Source organism: Lolium rigidum, chromosome 3, assembly GCF_022539505.1.
Source record: "Lolium rigidum isolate FL_2022 chromosome 3, APGP_CSIRO_Lrig_0.1, whole genome shotgun sequence".
Lineage (NCBI taxonomy): Eukaryota > Viridiplantae > Streptophyta > Magnoliopsida > Poales > Poaceae > Lolium > Lolium rigidum.
The window spans coordinates 111,414,912-111,437,843 of record NC_061510.1 but is presented as its reverse complement, the minus strand read 5'-3'; the positions used below and the strand labels follow the sequence as shown (position 1 = coordinate 111,437,843).

The 22,932-nt window shown below is 46.7% G+C and overlaps 3 protein-coding genes across 3 annotated transcripts; 1 reads left to right on the top strand and 2 right to left on the bottom strand.

The window, feature by feature from the left end:
- Positions 1-3,419: 3,419 nt before the first annotated feature.
- On the bottom strand, positions 3,420-7,083 carry LOC124697999 (dnaJ protein ERDJ3A-like). Its single transcript, XM_047230526.1, has 7 exons — positions 6,786-7,083; positions 6,363-6,418; positions 6,185-6,258; positions 5,124-5,653; positions 4,686-5,027; positions 4,027-4,374; positions 3,420-3,919 (listed from the first exon to the last, which is right to left on the bottom strand). Exons 1-7 carry the CDS (start codon positions 6,876-6,878, stop codon positions 3,638-3,640), a joined length of 1,725 nt encoding a protein of 574 aa, XP_047086482.1. The 5' UTR covers positions 6,879-7,083; the 3' UTR covers positions 3,420-3,637.
- Positions 7,084-9,407: 2,324 nt separating this feature from the next.
- LOC124697998 (ran-binding protein 1 homolog b-like) lies at positions 9,408-11,824 on the top strand. Its single transcript, XM_047230525.1, has 4 exons — positions 9,408-9,598; positions 9,682-9,833; positions 9,934-10,059; positions 11,486-11,824. Exons 1-4 carry the CDS (start codon positions 9,444-9,446, stop codon positions 11,677-11,679), a joined length of 627 nt encoding a protein of 208 aa, XP_047086481.1. The 5' UTR covers positions 9,408-9,443; the 3' UTR covers positions 11,680-11,824.
- Positions 11,825-15,111: 3,287 nt separating this feature from the next.
- Positions 15,112-17,019, bottom strand: LOC124695349 (mitogen-activated protein kinase kinase kinase 18-like). The gene is made up of 2 exons (XM_047228205.1): positions 15,844-17,019; positions 15,112-15,135 (listed from the first exon to the last, which is right to left on the bottom strand). Exons 1-2 carry the CDS (start codon positions 16,972-16,974, stop codon positions 15,112-15,114), a joined length of 1,155 nt encoding a protein of 384 aa, XP_047084161.1. The 5' UTR covers positions 16,975-17,019.
- Positions 17,020-22,932: the final 5,913 nt, after the last annotated feature.

Genomic DNA, 22,932 nt, shown 5'->3' with positions numbered 1-22,932 from the left:
GATTAATTGGTGGATAAAACCTGACCTATCCAGTTTTCTATAGATTAGAATGTTATAAATAAAATTGTTGGTGTAAATGCAGAAAAGGTAGGAAATGCAATCTTGATCTTTGACATTCTTTTGGAAACTTAGTAATCGTATATGGGTATGTTTACCATATAGTGGGCAGAGTTTCCTTTCTCTCCTTTTACCGTCGCATTTCTTTCCTTTGCTATCGCCATCAATTAAAATTCTTTTAGAACAAGATATGCTCAGAGTACATATTATCCATGTGTTTCTTACCTTTCCCGCACTTGGTAGGATAAGGATGAGTCAATGTTTCTCAACATTTTGACCCAAAAAAGGTTTTGCAGCATGCACTGGACTAAGCAGACCACAACATTTATCTGTAGCTGATGTCATCCTCGCACAAATGGACTATTCCACCACGCTACAATCTGCACACTGCTTAGGTGAACTATGCTGCATCTTATTCTCGTTTTTGCTACTTTTATGAATGATCACTGCCTCACCGGCCATATGTAAACATGTGTACTCAAATGTCTTGTGGAATTTGTGGTTACATGGGTGATGTAAAGTAGCAACATCAGAATTTTGTACTACAATAAAACAAAGAGTATAATTTGTATTTTACATGCAATTTATATTATGAAAAACACACCGCGCCCTGAGAAGACATGGTTTGTTGACGAGAATGAGGAATATACATGTGTGCAATGCATCTCATGCACCCGTAAGTAGGAAAAACAAAGTCAACAAAGTCTTTAAATGATTAAAGTAACTAGCAAGGAACTACGGAAGTGGGCATGATCTTTGCTTATTTTGCTACCTTTGGAGCACTTGGTAAATAATTAATAATTAAAAGTACTGAGATGCACAAGCACAACTTACAAAAGACCAACTGTGTTAGAATTTGTAATTTCAACTTTAACTCAACATTTAAAAAAACCATGGAATATTATTGATTCAAACAAGAATTCATATACATAGTTGAAATGTATATATCTCAAATATAATTTGAATCAAAAGATTAATACAGAGTTTAAAACAATATTACAAAGAGTTGTTACTAGTCCACATGACGTAATTACAAGTGGGATGAAAAGGCATTGCAGAGCCAACGAGACACCGAGATTACAGCATAGCAAATAGAGATTAGATTAATAAGGACGAACAAGGAAAATAAAAACTAAAGCTAAGCTAGGAGTTTTCTAAAAGATTACAACATAGGAAACTGAGATCAGATTAGTCAAAAAAATGATGTAATTACAAGTGTACATGATTATAACCATGCTTTACTATGACAAATGACCAAATATCAAAAAAATACTAGAAAATCCTAAAACAAATCTTGGTCTTCTCCTAATCTTCTTCTTCAAATTCACCATACGGTAAAGTGGTTCAAAAAAGTCATCTTCAAACCTGCAATAAAAAACATCAAAGACAAGGCAGAGGAGATTATGGATTAGCGTATGTGTCTTGGGGGGAATGCATTGTTTTGTTTAGGAGCATAACCCATGTGGGGAAAGAACTAGTGTGACCAAACTAATCTAAATGATAAGTTTGATCAGAAAATATGAAAATCGGCAACAACAATTGTAAACCAGCTATTAGTGACCCAACCGAAGGCAACAAATGCGTAGGAAACCGAAGGCAACACTAGCCAACTAGAGGCAACAACAACGGGGCAATTAAACATGGATAAATCTCTAGGTTAAATAAAAGGGAGTTGTTATGGCGGCCACAGTGTATATTAAATAGGGGTCCAAATCATGAAGTTAGATTTTTTCATTAGTTTCCTCCATTTGGGAGAGTGTATATTAAATAGGGGTCCAAATCATGAAGTTAGATTTTTTCATTAGTTTCCTCCATTTGGGAGAGCATTGTCATAGCCAAACATTACGGCGTAGGAGCAATTAGCTGCTCATATGACCAAATTTCCCTTCTCTAGTGTCTCTCTTTGTTTTTGAGCCATTGAAATTTGAGTTTTTTTGACAATCTACACACTGTGGAAAACTTAGCCATTTAACACCAAAAATCCTTTTTCATTACGTGGTATATTTAGCCTTTGGGAACACCGTGGCTGCTCTTAGGGGCTAAACTTCAAATGGATTACAGTTAGCCCAAAACCACCATTAATCAGCAGAGCACAGTCACTGTCAAATGCCCACATCAGCCCACCAATCAGCAATGCTCATTGGCATTCCAAAATAAGGCCACAGCAGAGGCATGCAGCAAGCCTCGTCTCCAAAGCCACCCCAACTGCGCCCAGATAGAGATCAACGAGAGCTAGGCAGCAAGGCATACAGAGCTGACTGCGAACCAATCAGTGGAGAACAAAGCACTAGCAACAAGTAGCTTACTCAACTTGGACAAATAAGTATCATAATTCAGACTTCAAGCCACCATGGCAGCCAGGACATATAAATAGGACCCCTGGACATAGATACAACACCACAACACTCTGGTACCACAAGGAACAACATGCGAACTTGCGAAGGGCCACCACTCACCTGTATCTAGGATCAACCAGAAGGAACTAGGAGGAGAAGACTAACCCCAGAAGCAGGTTCTTCTGATAACCAGAATAACAAGCTTCAAAGTTCACAAGGTAGTCCACAAGAAGGAGAGTGATGAATAGGAGGAATGTTGTTCAAGTAAAATAGAAATGCTGTTCGTTTGGCAAAATCAACACCAAAAAACTTGGAAAAATGAAGGCAGTATCTGTTGACCAGATTTAAAGAGAAATAAATGAGATAAGATGGGGAGTAGAATCCGTTCTTATCAGAATAAGAGGAGAGAAAGCAAAAAAATGAAGTTGAGCAAGAAACAGAAATAGGAGAGTATATATGTTCTTATCAGAATTGGGAGGAACAGAGAAAATATTTAATTAAGCATATAAGAAGGAATAGTATAAAAGAGGGGATCATCCGTAATCAGAGAGCAGAGAGAAATTTAGGAAACACGGGAGATAACCAAGTCACTCTGCAAAACACTTACACTGATCATATGATCAAACAACAGGATTACAGGAAGCACTAAGAATAGTTCATAAACAAGGAATAACACACCACATATACAATATAATTATAAGAACATGATAGAATAAAAATAGATAGGTTCTTATCTCTGATGTCTTTTAAATGACTAAGATAGTAATCATGCACAGGAATCATCTACTTATCTACAACTTAACCATACAGCAATGATCAGAAGCAGAACCAGGAATAATCCAAGCTAATGGCCCATGTGACCAAACAGCATAACATACTAAACCCTAGAAGCTTAGATAAGAAGCATGGAATATTAGCAGAACCAACAGGTAGCAATTAACCACGTCATAGCTTAAACAGAAGCACGTAAGCAATTAAACAGTAGATCTTAGAGTAACAGAGCTAAAAGCATAAGCATGACCATGATCAAATTGAACTACGAGGGTGTAATAGCCCAAACATGCTTATCCCTACTACATACATGTACTCCAATCCAGTGCGTCAATCTACATTTTACTCTCTTGATTCAGCTATGTACAAGACTCTCAGATCACACTACATTCTAGTTAACACTTAACACCTAAATCACTTGCAACTATTTCCAAAAAAAAAAACAATGCTTAGAGCCGCGACCCTTAGCTTTTCTACCTAAGAACTGGCTTCTGTCTGGTTGCTGACAAATGGACGTCTCCATTCAGGACGGAAGCCACAAATCTTTCAGCTTCTTCCATCGTTAAATCACCATTATGCACGGCAAACTTCCCGCGACGAGGCTTGTAGGCAAGCAGAAGATTGTCAGACGACTGGTATCCAGACTTGTCAAACGAGGACAGGAACGCAGATTGTCTGTTCCCATCCAACAAGGCATATGCAATTGCGTTTCCAGAGTTATACCTCTGCCCACGGATCAGAGTCTTATGGGATACCTGAATGCAGAAATCACAACACAACAATGTGTGTGTTAAACAAAGGCTAGGTACGAAGAACAAACAAAGTCATGTTTCTGTCTATCATCAAATGACAGGAGGCAAACCTCGGACAGGACGGTCTCCAGCTTTTCTTTTGCTTTGTTTGACTTGAAAACACCAATGATACATACTGAAGCCTTCTCTCCACAGGTTTCCTGGAAATTAGAAGCTGTGAGGAGAGGGATTTTGTTTTCCGTCGGTTCAGGTTTCTTTGCTTGGTTTGATGCTAGCTTCTTATTCTTCTTCTCGAAACTTTCGAGCAGAGTCTTCAATTCTTTGATACCAGATCGGAGATCTTTCACTGAAATACCATCCTTCAGAAGTTGCTCCTCACCATTAATGTTCCGGCCAATAAGTGCTGGAACATTTTTCACACCGAGCCGTTTGAGCAGTGGAAGAGAAACATCCTGAACCTGAAGACGAAAAAAATTACTTTCACTCGATGTCCTTCATTCAATTTTCGTAGGATAGATATAGTATGTTTCCCGTCCTTGATTGTTCACTGACTAATATACGAAGTTTTACTCTATGATCTATGATACATCACGTTTATCAGTAAGCTATGCCTCAAATCTATAATTAAAATTTTCCCTATAAACCATTGATTAAAAAATAACTATAACGTGAAACGCTAGTATATTATGTTATGTATCAGGCCTTCCCATGAAAAGCCGAATGCAATGCTTCAGTGATTAAATTAACTTTCCCAGGCAGTAATTCTTACCTCTGCATCATAGAAAATTAAGCGATTGCGGAACATCCCACTGACAGCACGCCACATTGCTGGCGTGTCCTTCTTTGTTGACAGTAAGAGTACTTGAGGGAGGTTTGGTAAGGCATGTGAAGGGAAACTAAATTGGCTAATGTCTACCCTTCTGGAGAATCTCGGCAGGTGTTCCTGACAGAATGTCTTCAGGCTCTTAGCATCATTTTCTCCAGAGTACTCATGCAAAGACCCTTTCTCTGTAGTGCTGTACGAATAAATGAAGAGACGAGCCGATTTTCCTACTGAGACACCAGCTTTTTTGCAAAGAGCTTTTTCTTTCTCACAATTTATCTTACCAGCCTGCATCAATAGAGTCAGCAACTCAGCATATAAGCATTTCTTGATATATGTTAACCGTCAAGGACCAGCATTATGTAATAAACCTGATCAGCTTACCCTTACTGCACCATCCAGTGAACGAGCCACATCCTCCAGGACACTTTCTAGCACAAATTGACCTTTTGCTTGTTGTGTATAGAATAACAAAATCCAACTAATTCCTTGGTCAGCAATTTCTTTGTTGAAACTTTGCATTGTGACCTCCTTAATGGTGACAGGGTTTGTATGCTGGCTGGAAGTTCTTGCACCGGGTCCAGCAGAACCAGCAAATCCACCATGCTGGTTACCTCCCATTGATCCACCACCACCAAACATGTTGGAAAAAACATCACCAAAATCAAAGCCAAACGGATTTCCACCGTCAGACCCAGGGTTGCCACCAAATGAGAAGGAAAATGTTTTGCCATTTCCGGGACCACCCATTGTCTGCCATCCATCGCCGGATTTGAAATAGGTAGTCTTGGGACCACCACCAGTGAAACCCTCATGGTTCCCAAAATGTCCACCACCAATCCCTGGGTTACCTTTCTCATCACCGTAGAGATCATAGTTTTTCCTCTTCTCTTCATCTGACAGAATCTCATGCGCTGCAATGGCGACACCAGCTCAGTTTAGACAGCTCAAGGTTACACGAAAGGATAGAGTCACGGACAGTATCGTTTATCTCCTAGCAAATAATCATGGAATGAAAAGCAATTTGCTAACAGGGGTTACAGAACTTCTTGGTGGACTGATATATCAGTTGCAAAGAGAAGCAGATGTAGAATGAACAGTTCTCTGCATCTAGAAAAGCTCAAGGACAACATGCAACACTCTCAGAATGTTTCTCGGGATAACTGAAACAAGCCTACCAAGAGCCAGCACACTTCAGACCTAAGCAAAATCAACGCAAAAGTCTTCAACCAACATGTGAATGGAAACATGGAAGGGCCAGAATCGAAATTTATATGTGGCCGAAACATTATTTAGTGTCAATGAACTATGTTAAGTGTCCAATGAAGGATTGTCTCATATAGCCATATACACATTGCAAGGTCAGTATGTCTAAAACACCAAATAGATCAAGATATTAATACCAGTATAAGCATTTTATATGGACATAGTTGTGTGTGTCTTACCATTATTTATCTCTTCAAATTTCTGCTGAGCACCCTTGTCTTTGTTCTTGTCAGGGTGATATTTTAATGAAAGCCTGTGGACACCAGAAATTAGATAAACTTTTGGTTGACAGATTATCAGACACAAAAACAAAATTCACATTGTTTTTTTTATGAAATCGAACAACAGAACACGTACTTGTGAAAGGCTTTCTTAATATCCCGTTGGCTGGCATTCTTGTCAACCCCAAGAACCTGAAACATAAAAAGAAGGCATGATGTTATAATATATCAATGGTTAGTAAAACAAAAACACCTCAAATCATGTTGAAGCATCAATTAGGCAGATACGTTTCAAATGGAAGCACACTTAAATCACTTTTAGATGTGGCTGCGCGTATTAGCACTAGTCCCTTACACTTGGTAAGGGCTATGTATAAGCATTACCGTGATTTACTATTGCGTTGTAGCCTCTGAATTGCACGAAATAAACATCCATACGCATCACTTCAGCCCATTGCGCAACTAGTTTAACAATTGGATTATCGAAATCCCAGAACCGCATTAGCTAACCCCAGTACCGCACACGACGCGAAATTTCACGTAATCGCTCACGGCTCACCTTGTAGGGATCTAAGGTTTTGGCGGCGACATCCAGGGCGATCGAGCTGAGGACGAGCGAGGCGACGAGGAGGGTTCGGACGGGGATTCCCATCGCGCAACTGCTTCGGCCCGGGTTTCGCTCTTCCGCGGCGAGCCTCCTGGTGCAAGATTCGCGGTCGGGTTCGCTTCTCCGGATTATTCCTGGTGCTAAATTCTGGGTTCGGTTTGGAGGGAAGCAGAGGAGGAAGAGGGGATTTTAGCCATGGGCGGGGTGCCGCCGAGTTTGGAGAAGAGGGGTCGGGATGTTTCTCGACCGAGCACACGTGGCGTGCGGAGGCGGCCTCCAGCGTGCTCGACCAATGGGATTGGAGCTTTTGAACCAGGGTGCGTGGCGGTCGCGGTGTTAGACTCGAGCCATGTGCCACGTAGGATCGAGTTCCTTTCAGGCGTCGTCACCGTCCGATCTCAGGCCGGATGCGCCGACGTAGGCCAAAAAATTCCTTTATATATATATATAATATAATTGAAGGCGCCGGGCGTTAAAATTAGCACTTTATTTAACTTGCAGGTATTTTACAGCATGTATTATAAGACCTGTGATCTGTATCCATTGAACTGCAGATAAAATACTACCTTCAAAGACCTAGAACAACCTCTTCGCAGTCAAGCTGCTTTGTGGACCTCGAAAAGGATCCGCCGCGAGCGGTGGAAGCGCATACTCTGGAGCACGTCGCCCGTGGCTCCTCCGGATCGTCGTACTGCTCGAGTCAGTTGACCAAGTCAACGACAACATGCATCACCGCCCGCCAACAACCGCGAACCCAACACCAGGTCAGCTAGCGCATGGAGTATGCCGTCGTTGTCACTTCCAAGGACGCCACACGCCAGCACCACCCCTATACATAACTTCCCGAACTGCTAGCAACGCGGGACCCCACATAGTTACGACGGCCGAGACGGAGGACATAAGCAGCCACGTAGATTGCCGCCGCCACGGCAACCCACCTGCAGACCTTGCTCGCATATCCAACCCTAGACGCATTGGAGAAAGACGCGGTTGCACTCGATATCGCGCAAACTTATTGAACGCCACCACCCTCACTGCCGGAGACGAACTGAGAGCCGGCCTACAGCTAGATACATAGACCACCTTAAGTCTACCTCTATATAGATCTGGAACGAGAGCCAGCGGCCCTCCTCCCTCCTACGAGCCCCAGACCCAGGGGAGAGGAGCCACTGGAACCAGTGCCGAAAGCTTTGTCTCCCCTCGGTTCGCCCTTCTCTGTGGTTAGAAATGAGAGAGAAGAGAGCTAGGGGGTTACATTGTTTATTTATTTACAAGAGCAAACCCATATATTTTCTTATTGATGCTCTAAATCTATGTTGGATTTGTCTCAAGGTGGCTATTGTTAATCCACATTGATAATTTTGAGGCGACTTAGTTTGGAGTAATTGGTGTGCATATACTAATTGCTACTGTTCGAAGATTGGAGTTTATTTCTTGTATTTAGATATAGCTAGAATATAGAATCAATATGATTTATGGTAACCTAGAGCTATGGAGTAGCATGTTTCAGATAGATAATTATTTAGATCTATGGTAGTTGAAGATTTTGGTGGGGATTAGATCTGGGTTGTTGATTTTAGTTGCATCCTTTTAAAGGTTGGGGCTTGGCTAGAAATTTTGAAAATGTTCCTACAAGATTTAGATTTGCCAACTAGGTGTGTACAAATGATTTTTTTGAGAATTTAATATTTTGATCATCAATAGTGTTATCTTGGAATATAGCATATATACATCTTCCATATATTGTGTTTGCCACATGCATGGAAACAATGCACCAAAGTTAGATATACTGTCAAAGTCGTGCATTTCAATTTAGAAGTTACAAGGCCAAGGGGTTCTTTCTATAGTGTATGAATATCAACAAGACTTGTTTATACGGACATCATAGTTTTTTTTTCATGCGAAGGATATCAAAATAGTCGACTCTGACAATACATATGCATTTGAATGATGTGCTCGGGGGGAGGGGGCTTGTCCCCTCTAGCATTCTCTTCCTTTGCCATCACCAAAGTGGAATATGTAAATAGAGAGTTGTGAGTTTGTGTATTGTTAGTTCCACATTGATTTCAAAATCGAAAACACTGGAACATGTAGGAGATCCAATGATGCTCCGATGTGTGAGATGTTTCACAAAACCATATTCTACATGTCTAGGTACATTTAAATTTAGACAAACTTGCGACATGTTTCGTTGGACGGAGGAATTATAAAAGTATTGAATATTGTATGGATAAATGGACAATGGGTGTGGGATACACCCATGTTGAGGCCATATGTGTTTCATCTCTCTTGTGCAAAAGTTTCAAAGTTGTAGAAGTCAATAATTTGAATTTTCCAGAAGTTTTAAAACATAGTTTTCAGTTTAAAAAGTACTCCGTAGATCACTCCACTTGGGTCACCCGAGCCGTAACGCAACCCTACTCTGGTTTCCCCAAATCGGAGCTCTCTCCAACGCGCACGTTTCCATCCCACGATCTTTTATAAACCCTTTTTTTCTTCTATCTCCTCTCTTTTCCTCCCCTGCCCACCGCCGCTGCCGCGACGCCTAGCAGCAGCAGTAGAGCAAAGCGAGCACAGCCCCCAACAAGCCCTACCGCCGCTACTCCAGCCATGGCCGACCCGGCGGAGCACCGCGCGGTGGAGGAGGAGGAGGCCACGGCGGCGGGCGAGGAGGAGGACACCGGCGCCCAGATCGCCCCCATCGTGAAGCTCGAGGAGGTCGCCATCACCACCGGCGAGGAGGACGAGGAGATCCTCCTCGACATGTAAGCCGCCACTCAATCTAGCCCGATCCGATCGTCCTCGTCCTCGATCTATGAACCTGACGCCTCTGGTTCGGTGCGCGTAGGAAAGCGAAGCTCTACAGATTCGACAAGGACGGGAGCCAGTGGAAGGAGAGGGGCACGGGCGCCGTCAAGCTGCTCAAGCACAAGGACACCGCCAAGGTCCGCCTCGTCATGCGCCAGGCCAAGACGCTCAAGATCTGCGCCAATCACCTCGGTACGGGGCGATTTCGGCTTGCGATTTCGGTTTGGGGGACTGCACGGATGGGTTTTGACGTCCTAGGTTTTTTTTTTTCTTCCCCTTCATCGGTGTGCAGTGGTGGCGTCGATCAAGATGCAGGAGCACGCTGGGAGTGATAAGTCGTGCGTGTGGCACGCTCTGGATTTCGCCGATGGCGAGCTCAAGGAGGAGATGTTCGCCATACGCTTTGGATCCGTCGAGAGTGAGCACCCTATCGTCTCTGCAGCTTTGTGTTTTTATTATGTCATGCATTCTTTAAAAGTATTGGTCCACTGTCCTGCTATGCATCTATAAATTGTTTGTGTGCCTAGGGTTTGGTTAGCTAAGTAGTAGTACTTCAGGTTGATCTAGCATGCTATACCCACCTTCAATTAACCCTAATCGCCACGGCAGAACTGTGGAGGGCTATTCTGCCATAAACAGTACTCAGTATCTGTACCAATCAACCACCGACAGAGTTTCATGTTCTTTTGCGTTTACTTGCTCAGTATAAGTAGTGAGTAATGTATAGCACCGCCTTACCGCTGGATGCTTTGCACTACAGGAAAATTATCTTTGTTCGTCATTCTAACTTGCTAATTTTGACCCCATTAGAGGCTCTGCTAATTTCAAGTGCTCACAGTTTGTGATGAAATAACTGTTCACCTTAAGCAGAAAGGATTGATATTTGTCATAAAACTGCTGTTTAGATTGTTGTAAAAGTTGGGTTCAGTTTGATGAGTTTGCACGTATATAGGACTTGTAAATCAATAAATCTTGCAGGCCATTTCAGTTTTTCAGATAGCTGAATATCCTTGTGTTGATAGATATACTGGTAGTATGAAACTGATGTTGATCATCCTGTGACCCCCATAATGCTGCATGCATTGTCACTCTAAAACAATTTTCATTAGTTCACACCTCCATTCAGCTTTGAGTTAGTACTCCCTCCGTTCCGGTTTACAGGTCATGCACGTATCTCTAGGTTGCTAATTTCACCAACATAACATAAAATATGTGCTACAAAATATATATCATTAGAAAGCTCAGATCTTATACTTTGTATTGGTATAATTTTTATAGTGCAAAATTTATATTATATTAGTCAAATTGATGATCTTGGGATACGCGTAGGTCCTGTAAACCGGGACGGAGGTAGTACTTGACTACTTGTAGCCAATTATAAATTCACAGTATCCCCAGCAAATTTCTTCCTATCTAAAGGATCTACATTGTATGCCACATCCATTGCATTGTTTACATAAAGTTTTTGGACGTAAGTGGAAATATATCACAAGGACATTGTAAGTGAATTACCAAGAATATTGAGTATTGACTCAGTTCATCACACTGCCAAAAGCTCAAGAGCTTCTGATGTAAATTTCTCGTGAAGATATGTTATATGCATATTACCATGTCAGCATTGTAGGATACTCTTGATTAATAGTATTGACAAATTTATAGCGGGTGTCACTTGTAATTAGTTTGCAGTTCCGGAGACTGAAAGTTTCTCCCAAGGCTTGAGATTTATATAAATTGAGGTCTGCTGCAGCTAGATGAGATACCAGGCACCATGAGATTACGCTATTTTATCCAGGAAAGCTAGCAAAGTATCACATCATCCTAATGTTTTCCTGATTCTTTTTCAGATTGCAAGAAATTCAAGGATCTTGTAGACCAGATCGCCGAGGAGCAGGGAAAGACCGAGGAGAAGGAAAGCGAGGAAGCCTCCTCTGCCGCCGAGTTGGTAGAGAAGTTGACGGTGACCGAGGAGAAAAAGGAGGAGCCTGTGGAGAAAGAGACTCCCGCAGCAGTAGATGATACCAAGGATGCTAAAGAGTGAAGCGCCTGCCTGCTATTTCATCCTATACTCGAACAAGTGAACTGTCAAATGAGTGTCATTCGATTCATTTCGTTGTCAGAGTTTGGTCTTCCTTCCACAAATTTTCATTGTGTTTTTCTCTGGTGAAATGTTTGTGCTAGGCAAAGTTTGATTTGCGTCGATCATGTGGTTTTCTTGGTTAATAGACAGACAGTTATTGAAGGCTTTGTGTTTCTGGATGGTGGTGTGGCTGGGGTCAGCATGTATGTACAATTATTTGGAGTCGCTTCTGGAATGGATACGGGTTGAGTTGTCTGAAATTCATGGATGGCGCTGGCGTTTCACTCACTCACAAATGTACATGTATCTTTGTTGCTGTAAGGTGATGTATGCCTTCCTAGCAGTACATTCGTATATCGTAGCTGTAGTCCTTGTATACCAGTATTAGTTGATACACAGGGCATGGCGCCTCATTCGTTCGTACTAAATAGCGGCAGTGAACTCTGCTCTGATGCTTGTATACAAGTACAGGTGATCGTTCATGGCGGATTGGTACAGCGACGCATTGAATCCTTTCTCATCGTACAGCCTGGGCATGTCATCGGTGTACCCAGATCAACCGAAGCAATACGAAGCTGTGGTCTTCAGTACTGCTACAACTATACATTACATACGGCATCAACTGCTGTGCTGTGCTGTGCTCTGTACCTAGAGCTGGGTTGCTGGCTGTATGCACATTGATTGATCGATCGATATATATGCCGCGAATTCATGAGCGTAGCAGGCAGCGCATGACACCCCATGATTTGCATTGAACCCTCGATGCGCGCGGGATCCTCCTCCTTTACACCCGCTTAACTCGCGTATCATGCTGGTTGCCGGGATGTGCCTGTGCGCGAAGATCCCGGCGTACAGTACGTCGCTAGCACGTCGTACGATGATGGCCGTGGTGTTGTGTTGGTAGGTGCAAGTTAAGTTGGAAATGAAACTCTATCGGCCTCGTCGTGCGCTACGGATGTGCGATCCCATCCTGATGATCCCGACGCAGATCGATATGCGGTACAACAATCAGATTCAGTACAGGTTCAGCGCGATCCGCGTGCTCGCTCGCACGGATTCAGAGTGCCACGGCCACGGAGATATCAGTGCACATCTGTTTCTGCGACAAGAGAAATGGCATGAAGATTTTGCTGCCGGCCTTTTGTAATCGACAAGAGGCCATCCCCGGTTCCACTGATAACACCAGTGTCTTGTTTGTTAGAGCATCTCCACTCGTTGTCGCTCGCCACGCCCAAATTCAGCGTAATTTTCGTTCGGATTGAAGGAAAATGTGGCCTGGGGAGCGCCGAAGTTCCAGCCGCCCTCCGGCAGGAAACCCCCAACCTCGACCATTTGACATATTTCAAACAAATTTGACATAAAATTTAAGAAGTTCGGCTAACTTGCTGAAACAAATTCGGCGATAATCAGTACAATGTTTAACAAGTGCTGAAACAAATGAAGCACACAATTTCACAAGTTTTGAAACAAATTAAGACAGACTAATTGGTGTCGGCGTTGGCGTTGCCTCGGAGCGCCCATATGTGCTCCACCAGATCATCTTGCAGCTGTTGATGCATTGTAGAGTCTCGAATCTCCTGGCGCATAGCAATGAAGGCGGCCCATGATGTCGGCACCTGGTGATTAGGCTGTGCAAGAGGACCCTCTCTCTCATATGGTGCTTGTTGCCCAGCCAGAGGAACCGGATGTTTTCGCTCATTTTCAATAATCATATTGTGTAAGCACACACAACAATTCATCACCTCCCACATCTGATCTTTGGGCAAAGTCATAGCGGGGAACCGGACGACAGCAAATCTCTGCTGGAGGACACCAAATGCACGCTCGACGTCTTTTCGGCAAGCTTCTTGTTTCTTGACAAACTCGCAAAGTTTGGGGGTGCTAGGTTTCGAGATAGTCTTCACAAATGTTGCCCACTTTGGATAGATACCGTCTGCAAGGTAGTATCCTTTGTTGTAGTGCCGATCATTGATCACATAGTTCACCGGGGGAGCATTACCCTCAACAAGCTTGGAAAAGATCGGGGAGCAGTTTAGGATGTTGATGTCATTGTTGGATCCAGGCATACCAAAGAAAGAGTGCCAAATCCAGAGATCATGGGTAGCCACTGCTTCAAGTATCACAGTGCAGCCGTTTTTGTGACCCTTGTACATTCCCTGCCACGCAAACGGACAGTTCTTTCATTTCCAATGCATGCGATCAATGCTTCCAAGCATCCCCGGAAAACCCCTAGCTTCATTTGTTGCAAGGATCCTCCGAGTGTCTTCGACGATGGGTGATCTCAAGTAAAAGTCCCCGAACACCGCTATGACGGCCCCGCAGAACCGGTAGAAACAATCAAGGGCGGTGGACTCCGCCATCCGAAGATAGTCATCTGCACCATCACCGGGAGCTCCATACGCCAGCATCCTCATAGCCACTGTGCACTTCTGCAGTGACGAAAATCGAACCAAGCCAGTGCAATCCGCTTTGCATCTGAAGTAGGGGTCAAATTCTCGGATGTCATACACAATTTGCAGAAATAGCTTTCTGCTCATCCTGAAACGACCCCTGAAAACAGTCTCACCGTGCAATGGATTGTCGGCGAAGTAGTCGGCGTACAACATGCAGTAGCCCTCCATTCGCTGTCTCGGCTTGCACTTCCAGCGACCTGGTGCCGACCCACCACGTCGACCAGTTGCCACCCCGGCGTACAGGCTTGATAAACAACCGAGGATGATCATGTGCTCCTCGTTTTGGGCAGCAGCTGCCATCTCTTCTCGCATAAGCTCGACGAACATCTGCTCCTCCTCTTCGTCCGAGTCCATGGCCGGCGAGGTAAATGGACGAACACCTAACGGGCGTGGTCGAGGCAACCCGAGCTGCAAACGACGAGGAGTAGGCCGTCGTCGGAAAACAGGCCGGCGGAGGAGCAGCCAAATAGGCCGTCATCGAAAGACGGCGGAATATAGGCAGGTGGGGAAGGAGGGACGGCGAAATCTGGGCAACAAGCCGGCGGGGTGGTGCCGGCGGCGAGAGAGACACGAGGGGTGGGGGAGATTTTGATCGAGGTGGCGGTGGGGTTCGTGTGTCGAGTCGCCGACAGATCGGGCCCTTCCCCGCTTTTCATTCGTCCGGACTCCCCGATAGAACCCCGGGGGACCGGGGTTGGCGTGGGCTCGCCGGATGGATTTAGGCCCGAATCCGGACGAAATCGAGGAACCGGGAGCGCGACTGGGCCGAATTACGCCGTCCGGATGAGAAAATCGTCGCTCAGGGGGCTCCTCGGGGAGACGAGTGGGGATGCTCTTAGCATCGTCCGTTTTCCGGCTTGCTGAACTTGGGGCAAGTTTCTTGCTGAATCCTCCCACGGTCTGAAAGTCATAATCCTGTCTGTATATGCAGCCAATGTTGCTACACCTGCGCTTCAGTTTCCGTCTGTCAATGATACATGTTGCAGGGTAAAAGAAACACAGTGATGAACGGAGGATGCCTATTCATTCCAAGATCACTTCGTTCTGCGGCTCAATGTCTATTATGGACCTGATCAATCGACCACGCGAAGAGGGCCGCTATTTCGGGCAGTTGCATGTTGGCTCTCCATAAATTGGAGTAGTTGAGTGTTAGACAACTTACGAGTAGTTCGAGTATGTATGTATACAAGTAGCAGTATTCTGGAAGACATGCCAGATTGGCTTCGATCTCAAGCCACATACCGATACGCTAAAGCCAAGTGATTGATTTTTGCACTCAGCTTCTTGTCGCCGCAATGCAAATCTAGCAAAGAAAGGAAGCAAGCAAGCACGCCCTGGCGCCCTGCTGACCAGTGACCAACTAAAATCTCGGCCGGCTCGCTCACACAATTAGCAGCAACATCGATCAAGAATCAATAGTCAAAACCACCAAAGAAGCATGAACCAGAAACAGTAAGAAAAATATTAACAATTCACCGGCTGCTTGCGCACACAAAATCTTTGATTGAATCAAACGGGAGAGAATACATGACAATGACACCACCAAGAACACAACGGCCACCGGCGGCCAACTATGTCGACCAGCCCAAGACCAACATTTATGGTTCCTACATCGATCATCGCACCAAGCATGGCCGTTGACACCGCCGTCCACGCCGGCGGTGGCAAGTACAGCGTCACTGCTGCCGCCGCTAACGGCGGGTCCACGGGCGCCGCCATTTCCTGCATCGGCGACTGTGGCAGCGTCGGATGGCGATGGTACATTGGTTGACATCTCGATACTGGGCAGTGGGGCCCAGGCGTCGGAAGCCCAGGTGGGGCATTCATCCAACTCGCGCGCCCAGCTTGTGCGCGTCCTGTCTGATGCCAATTCTGCAATCCTCCCCTTTGCGCGCGCCATCACCTCGTGCTCCTCCTCCATGTCCTCCGAGCAGCCGGAGGATGCGTCGGAGTCCGCAGGCCAGTCCAGTACCGCCCGGGGAGACGGCTCCGGCTCGTCGTCGTCGTGGGCGTCCACGGCGAGGAACGGGTGGCGCAGCAGCTGCTCGCAGGTCCACCGCTCGCCGGCGTTGCGGCGGAGGCACCGGTCGAGGAAGTCTCGGCAGGGGTCTGACAGGCACGAGGGGAGCTCGGGCCGCTTCCCGCCGAACCCGACGCGGAGCAGCAGCTCGCCGACCTCGAGCGCGCCGCCGAGCTCCGACCACGGCCGCTTCCCCGCGAGCAGCTCCACCGCCGTGCAGCCCAGCGACCAGACGTCGGACGCCGGCGTCGGCGCGCCGCCGCGGGCCACCTCCGGCGCCATCCACGCCGGGGTCCCACGCGGGCCCCGTGGCGCAGCCTCGGACACGAGCCTCGCCGCGCCGAAATCCGCGAGCTTCGCGCCATCGCAGTCGTCGCCGCCGAGGAGCACGTTCCGGCCCTTCACGTCCCCGTGCACCACCCCGGCGACGTCGTGCAGGTAGTGCAGCGCGGCAACCACCGGGCGCAGGACGCGCCGCACCGCGCGCTCGCCGATGCCACCCGCCGCCGCCGCGTCGGCAGCGGTGCCGCCCGGGACCAGCTCCATGTGCAGGTTCCTGGAAGCGGCTGTGGCGTCGTCGCCCAGGTAGGCAACGACGTACGGAGAGCTCAGGCGCTTGAGGATCCTTATCTCACTCTCCAGGCACGCCATCGCCGCGGCCGGCGCGCCGCCCTTGGTGTCCACCGACTTGACCGCGAAGGCGCGGCCCGTGGCCCTATCGACGGCCAGGTGCACGGTGCCGAACGCGCCCTTGCCGATGCATTTCCCGCGCGTCCACTCCATCTTCGACGAGGGAGTGGCCAGCAAAACAGAGTAGCAGCTCGGAGAGAAGAGGTGTGGGGAGCCGCAAGAAGAGGTCGAGCGTGCCGGTAGAGTATATATAGGGTGTCCCGGCGCTGCAATTTTTGTGGGCGACGATTTCGCATCGGGCGCCTTCACTTTTGCGTGTGATTTGCTCACGATTCGCAGATGGGATATTAAATATTTCTATGATAGCATATCACGGAATAACTCATCAGCAGCAGCAACTAGTGCCCTCTTGGCTTTGCATCGGAGAGCGAGTGGTGTGCAACTTGTGATGTTATCTTTGCTTTGGGGTGTGCCGCTCCGTTAAGGCCACATGGGCGATGATCATTTGGGTCACTTTGATGGATGGATGGATGGATTGGGCTTCCATTTGGATAAATGGATGAGCGTCATCTGCAAGGTTTGTGGTCACCACAATCAAACATTAGTCCAGATTGCAAAGTGCATATTGTCATATGTGACATATTGCTTCTTGTTTCTCACACACACTATTATCATTTTGGGACAATGATCCAAACAAAAATTTAGGTGGGGATTAATCCTCCGGGGATTAGTCCTTGTGGTAAGATGGGTATGTGGCGAGTGAACGATGATTTTGACAAAAATCACCTATTCTCAAAAGTTTTACACAAAATAAACTTATCTAAACAATAATTATGAACATAACCCCTCTTCATGACGTAGCGGGGTAAGGAGAAACTTCGCCTGTCTGAGAGAGGTCGATGATGGAGGTTCGTCTTCAGCTCGGTCTAGTGCTTCTAGTCTTCACTAGGCGGTCTAAAAAATATTTATATTTTTGTATTACTTTTACTGGTACTTTTACTATTGTTAATGTTTATTAGTAGAGTGGTGGATTTTATTACTAGTACTTTTACGGCTCTTTTTACTACAGGTGATGTTTACTAATAGATTGGTGGACTTGTCGAAAAGAATAAAGATGTGATCTTGTAACAAGTAACAACAATCCTCATCGAGCTATATACCAGACTGAGGCGTCCACACGTAACTAGCGCGCTAGCATCCAAGAAGCCAAATGGGGTATATGGCCCCAGATTTTTATTGGCGACGTCTGACGTGTGCCTACAGGTATTGGCAAGAGGATAGATAAACCACCAAAAAACAGAGCTCGCCACACTCCCGGTACACCACATGCACATCCATAGCTCGATCTCGGCTGCTGACATGGCGCACCGGAACACGCAAGGCTGTGGTGACATGGACTGCGGCGAGTGGCGCAGGTGGTTCCGGCACAGAGCCAAGCCAGAAAGACTACGCGGAGAGCACTGGCGAAAAAGTTGTGGCCTGGGACTGGGATACGATCGGCCGGCTCGTGGGCATCGCGTAGCGGCATTTTTTAACGCGCGCGTCGACGGCAACGTCGACGTCGACGTCGGCGAGCAGCACGGCTCCTTGCCCGCTGGCGCCGCGGCGGACGTACGTGCTCGCGGCGGAGCCACACTCACACGTTCCCACTTCCCACTGCTCGCAGACGACCGATCGTATATGTGCGAATGTACGACGTGTTAAATCTTGTAATGCTTTGTATAATACCGGTATAGAGTAGTACTCTACCTGGTATTGTGTCTCCTTGTATTCCCACGTGTAGGGTACACCTATATAAACATGCAATCTGGCTGAGGTAGAGGGTACGGTTCTACCTTAGACAACTAACATGGTATCAGAGCTACCTTCTCCTACCTACGACGTCTAGCTTTGCAGCCGCCACCCACCTGCTGTAGATCGGCCGGTGAAGGACCCCCCCCTTCCGAAACAATCTACAACCAAAACCAAGCCAGCCTTCTCTCCAGCCGCCTCATGCCGTCGGAGATCCTCAAACAAAGCCAGATCAAACCAAAACCAAAAACAATCTACAATAAAAACCAAAACTCAAAACCCTAGATCAAACCTACCCGGCCGCCGCGAGAAATAACAACACCACATCTGATGGCTTCTTCCTCGTCTGCGTCTGCCGCTGCTAGCCTCACGGCTACCCTTGGCTCACCTCCGACGGAGAAGCTCACCAGGCAGAACCATATGTTCTGGAAAACCCAAGTTCTTCCGGCCCTGCGGGGTGCTCAGGTGATGGAGCTGCTCGATGGCTCCGACGAAGCTCCGCCCAAGACAATTGAGGTGGAAGACAACAACAACAAGAAAATCCAAGTACAAAATTCTGTGGCTTGCCTGGGATCAAGCGGTGATGAGCTTTCTCGTGAAGGGGCTAGACCAGGACCTTCTCTCCCAGGTTGTTGGACTCGAGCATGCACATGAAGTCTGGTCTACCATTGAGGGTCTGATCATCTCACAATCTTGCTCCCGTGTGAACATGCTAAGGGGACGCTTGCCAACACAAAGAAGAACGACCTGACGGTGGCGCAGTTCATCTCCAAGATGTGTGGCTTTGCATCTAAACTTGCAGCAGCGGGCAAAACCATGGATGATGACGAACTGAAGGGCTACATACTAGGAGGGCTTCAGGGTCCATACACACCGTTTGTAGCATCTATGAATGTTGTTCCCAACACCACTCTAACTGACATGTGTTCACAACTTTAAGATTTTGATGACAGAGAAGGAATACTAGGTGAAGCTGCTCAGATTGCCCCTGTTTTTCAGTCCTCTGCAAATATTGCTGCTAGATATATGGCACAGAAGCATCGTTCTGAAGATTTCCGCCGTGATGGAGGCGGCTACCATGATGATGGTAGTGGCTACCGTGGCTACCGTGATGAAGGAGGCTACCATGGACGACGTGAAAAACATCGCCTAGATGACTACCGTCGTGACGACCGTGGTAACTATCGCGGTCGCCGTGATGATCGAGGGTATAGGCGTGATGATCGTGGAGGTGGCCAGTACAGGCGTGATGATGGGCAGCGCCGTGATGGTGGTGACCGTGGCCGTGATGATCGTGGCATGCAAAAAGGAGGACGTGGCCGTGGATGAATTCCTACACGGTTCGTTGATACCACCTGTCAAATCTGCACCAAATATGGTCACCCAGCCAGTGAGTGTTGGTGGCGCTATGCTGATCGTGATGATGATGAGGATGATCGCCGCAATGAAAAAGGAACCTATGGAGTTGATACCAACTGGTACATGGACACTGGTGCTACTGACCACATCACTGGTCAACTGAACAAGCTGCATACTAAGGACAACTACAGAGACCGTGATCAAGTCCACAACCACAATGCTAGTGGTACAGGAATGACAATACAACATATTGGTCATTCAACATTGCATACTCCTCATAGTTCACTCCAATTACGCAATATTCTGCATGTTCCTAGTTGATAAGGGATTAACTTATCAATGCCTACAAGTTGTAGACTAGGGTTTAGTTGGAAGTAGAGGGCAAGTAGATCTCGAAGGTTTCAGCCGGAAAAATACTCGACTGCTATGAAAGGGTTGCGTGAAACAATGAGTCGATCCTTTCTTTGTCCCTCGACTCCCCCTTATATAGGAGGCGGAGCCGAGGGATTCGTGATACACAAGTTACAGAATCCGGGAGGGTTTCTGAACCGTCTCGTAACAGTTACAAGTTGATATTCCTAATACAATTCTATCTTTTCCAACTATGTACAACCTCGGGTCGTGGGCCTCCAGTAAACCCCGGGTACCTTCTTCGGCAGGCCCATTGGGGATGCCTATGTCAGTAGCCCCCGAGATTTTGCTTGAATCGAAGAATCAGGAAAAATCTCCATCTTTACAATCTGCACATGATTTCTTCAATTCGACAAATAATATTTATAAAGAAATGGCATATTGCACAGGGATAACGGTAATTGGGGCTGGTTCATCTGACGGATCAGGTACCAGTTAACTGCTCTCGTAGCAATCCGCAAAAACCTACTTCAAGATCACGTCCCTGGACATGATCTCGGGATACTGGCGTAATTCGACATGTGCCGCTTAAGGTCTTACCAGATGCCGAATTCCAGTCATGTTTTATCGGGTACCTAACGCGTCCATTAGGATTTTTCTTCGTATCTGTTGATACGGAAAAAGTAGCAAAGCGCCGTCAGAGGCGGTGCCACGCCGCACAGGACGGATCCCGGGGACTTACCTTCGCAGAGTTTTACGGCATTCAGATATTATTTTGCGACTGAGGCGCTCTGAGAATATATTGTTGAGTGCTTTTTCCTGCTGCTGGAGTAGCACATTTGTTCGAGTCAACGGATGACTTATATTGTTTTTAACTTATCCTCCCGATGGGAGTATATGAAGAGTTAAATTTGATAACTCGAAATATGCTCACCAGGACTTATTTAAATTTCATCGGGCACGCGAACAGCATTCCCGATGGGAGTAGCCCCCGAGGCTACAACCAAGTGCTTGTACTTAGTTGTAGGCTCACCTTTTTAGCATCTTTGCCGCTATATTGTCACGTTTCATGCTCCCTTTTATATTTATCGGGTGCGCGAATAGCGCTCCCGATGGGAGTAGCCCCCGAGGCTAGAGTCGAGTATTTATACTTGGCTGTAGGCTCCACTTTATCTTTGTCGCAACATTTGAAAACATCATCCTCTGAATCATCTCTTCCCGAAACTTCTTTATAAAGTAGCCCCCCGAGCATTTGATAAAAAATTTGTATTTGATCAAAGGCTCTCGACATTATCAGTAGTCCTTTACTGTCGCCAATTTCCATAACATCACAGCCGAGATTTTTCATTTGGTAAGGTGACATCAGTGCTGACGAAAGCCACGAACACTGATTGCTGTCCTTTCACTGACCTGTGGGCCCAAAATCCACGACACGTTGACACGTTATGCTAGTGGGGGACACACGTCCTCCACTTTTTCTGGCACGTGCGCTGTAGCGCCTGTTCAGTTCCATCATAGTAAAAATACTGTTTTACCCCTTGGGCCACGTGTAAATCATCAAGTCCATTCGTAGATCATCCAACGGTGCGACGTTTTGACTGAACCTGCTATAAATATCCATCGTCTTCCTCCGTCAATCCCCTTCGCTGCATCGTACTCCAATCTTCTTTGCCAAAATCCCCTTTTGCGCCCACACAAGCTCCAGCGTCCACGCATTCCACTGCTTCCTCTACGCCGTCGTTGATGCCACCGCAGCCAAGACTCACGAGGCACAGCACTCCCAACGCAATAATGGCGGCGCAAGATCTGGGAAGCACAGAGTGGGAGAGATCCAAGATCTCCGCGCAGGACATCAATCTGCTGAAGAAACTGGGGCTGAGCAAGAAGAAGGATGCGCTGCGCTTCCCCAGCGAGGAGAGCTACCCGACGCCTCCCATTGGATATCGGGTGAGCTTTGTTGACCATCTCATCCGCGGCCTTGCTGCGCCCATCCATGATTTTCTTCGCTGATTGCTGTTCGTGTATGGGCTACAGCTTCATCACCTTACCCCCAATTCCATCCTTCATGTTTCTATTTTTATTACCCTTTGCGAGTGCTTCCTTGGAGTTCATCCCAATCGGGCTCTATGGAAACACATCTTCATCCTCCGCCGCAATGGCTCGCCCAACATTGCCTATAATATAGGCTGTGTTGTTATTTGCGTCCGCCCTGATGTCGAGTATTTTGACGTCAAATTCCCCGACTCCGTCCAAGGGTGGCGCAAAAGATGGTTGTATATTCGCGAGGAAAGCGCCGACCCGGTGGAACACAACATTCCCCCTTTTAACGGCAACGAAAAAATCCTCCGCCGCCGCTCCTGGGATGCAGAGGCTACCGACAAAGAAAAGTTGGCGACAGAGGCGCTGATGACGCGCATCCACGAGCTCCAAAATACCCGTGGCCAAGAGTTGTCGGGTATCCAGATTACGGCATATTTCCTTAGGATTAGGGTGCAGCCTCTACAGGCTCGCAAAAACCCCCTCTGGATGTATGCTGGTGACAAAGATGAGGATCGGCTGTCGATAGATCTACCGGTCAAGGACTTAGAAAAACTTGTCCGAAAAATCTCT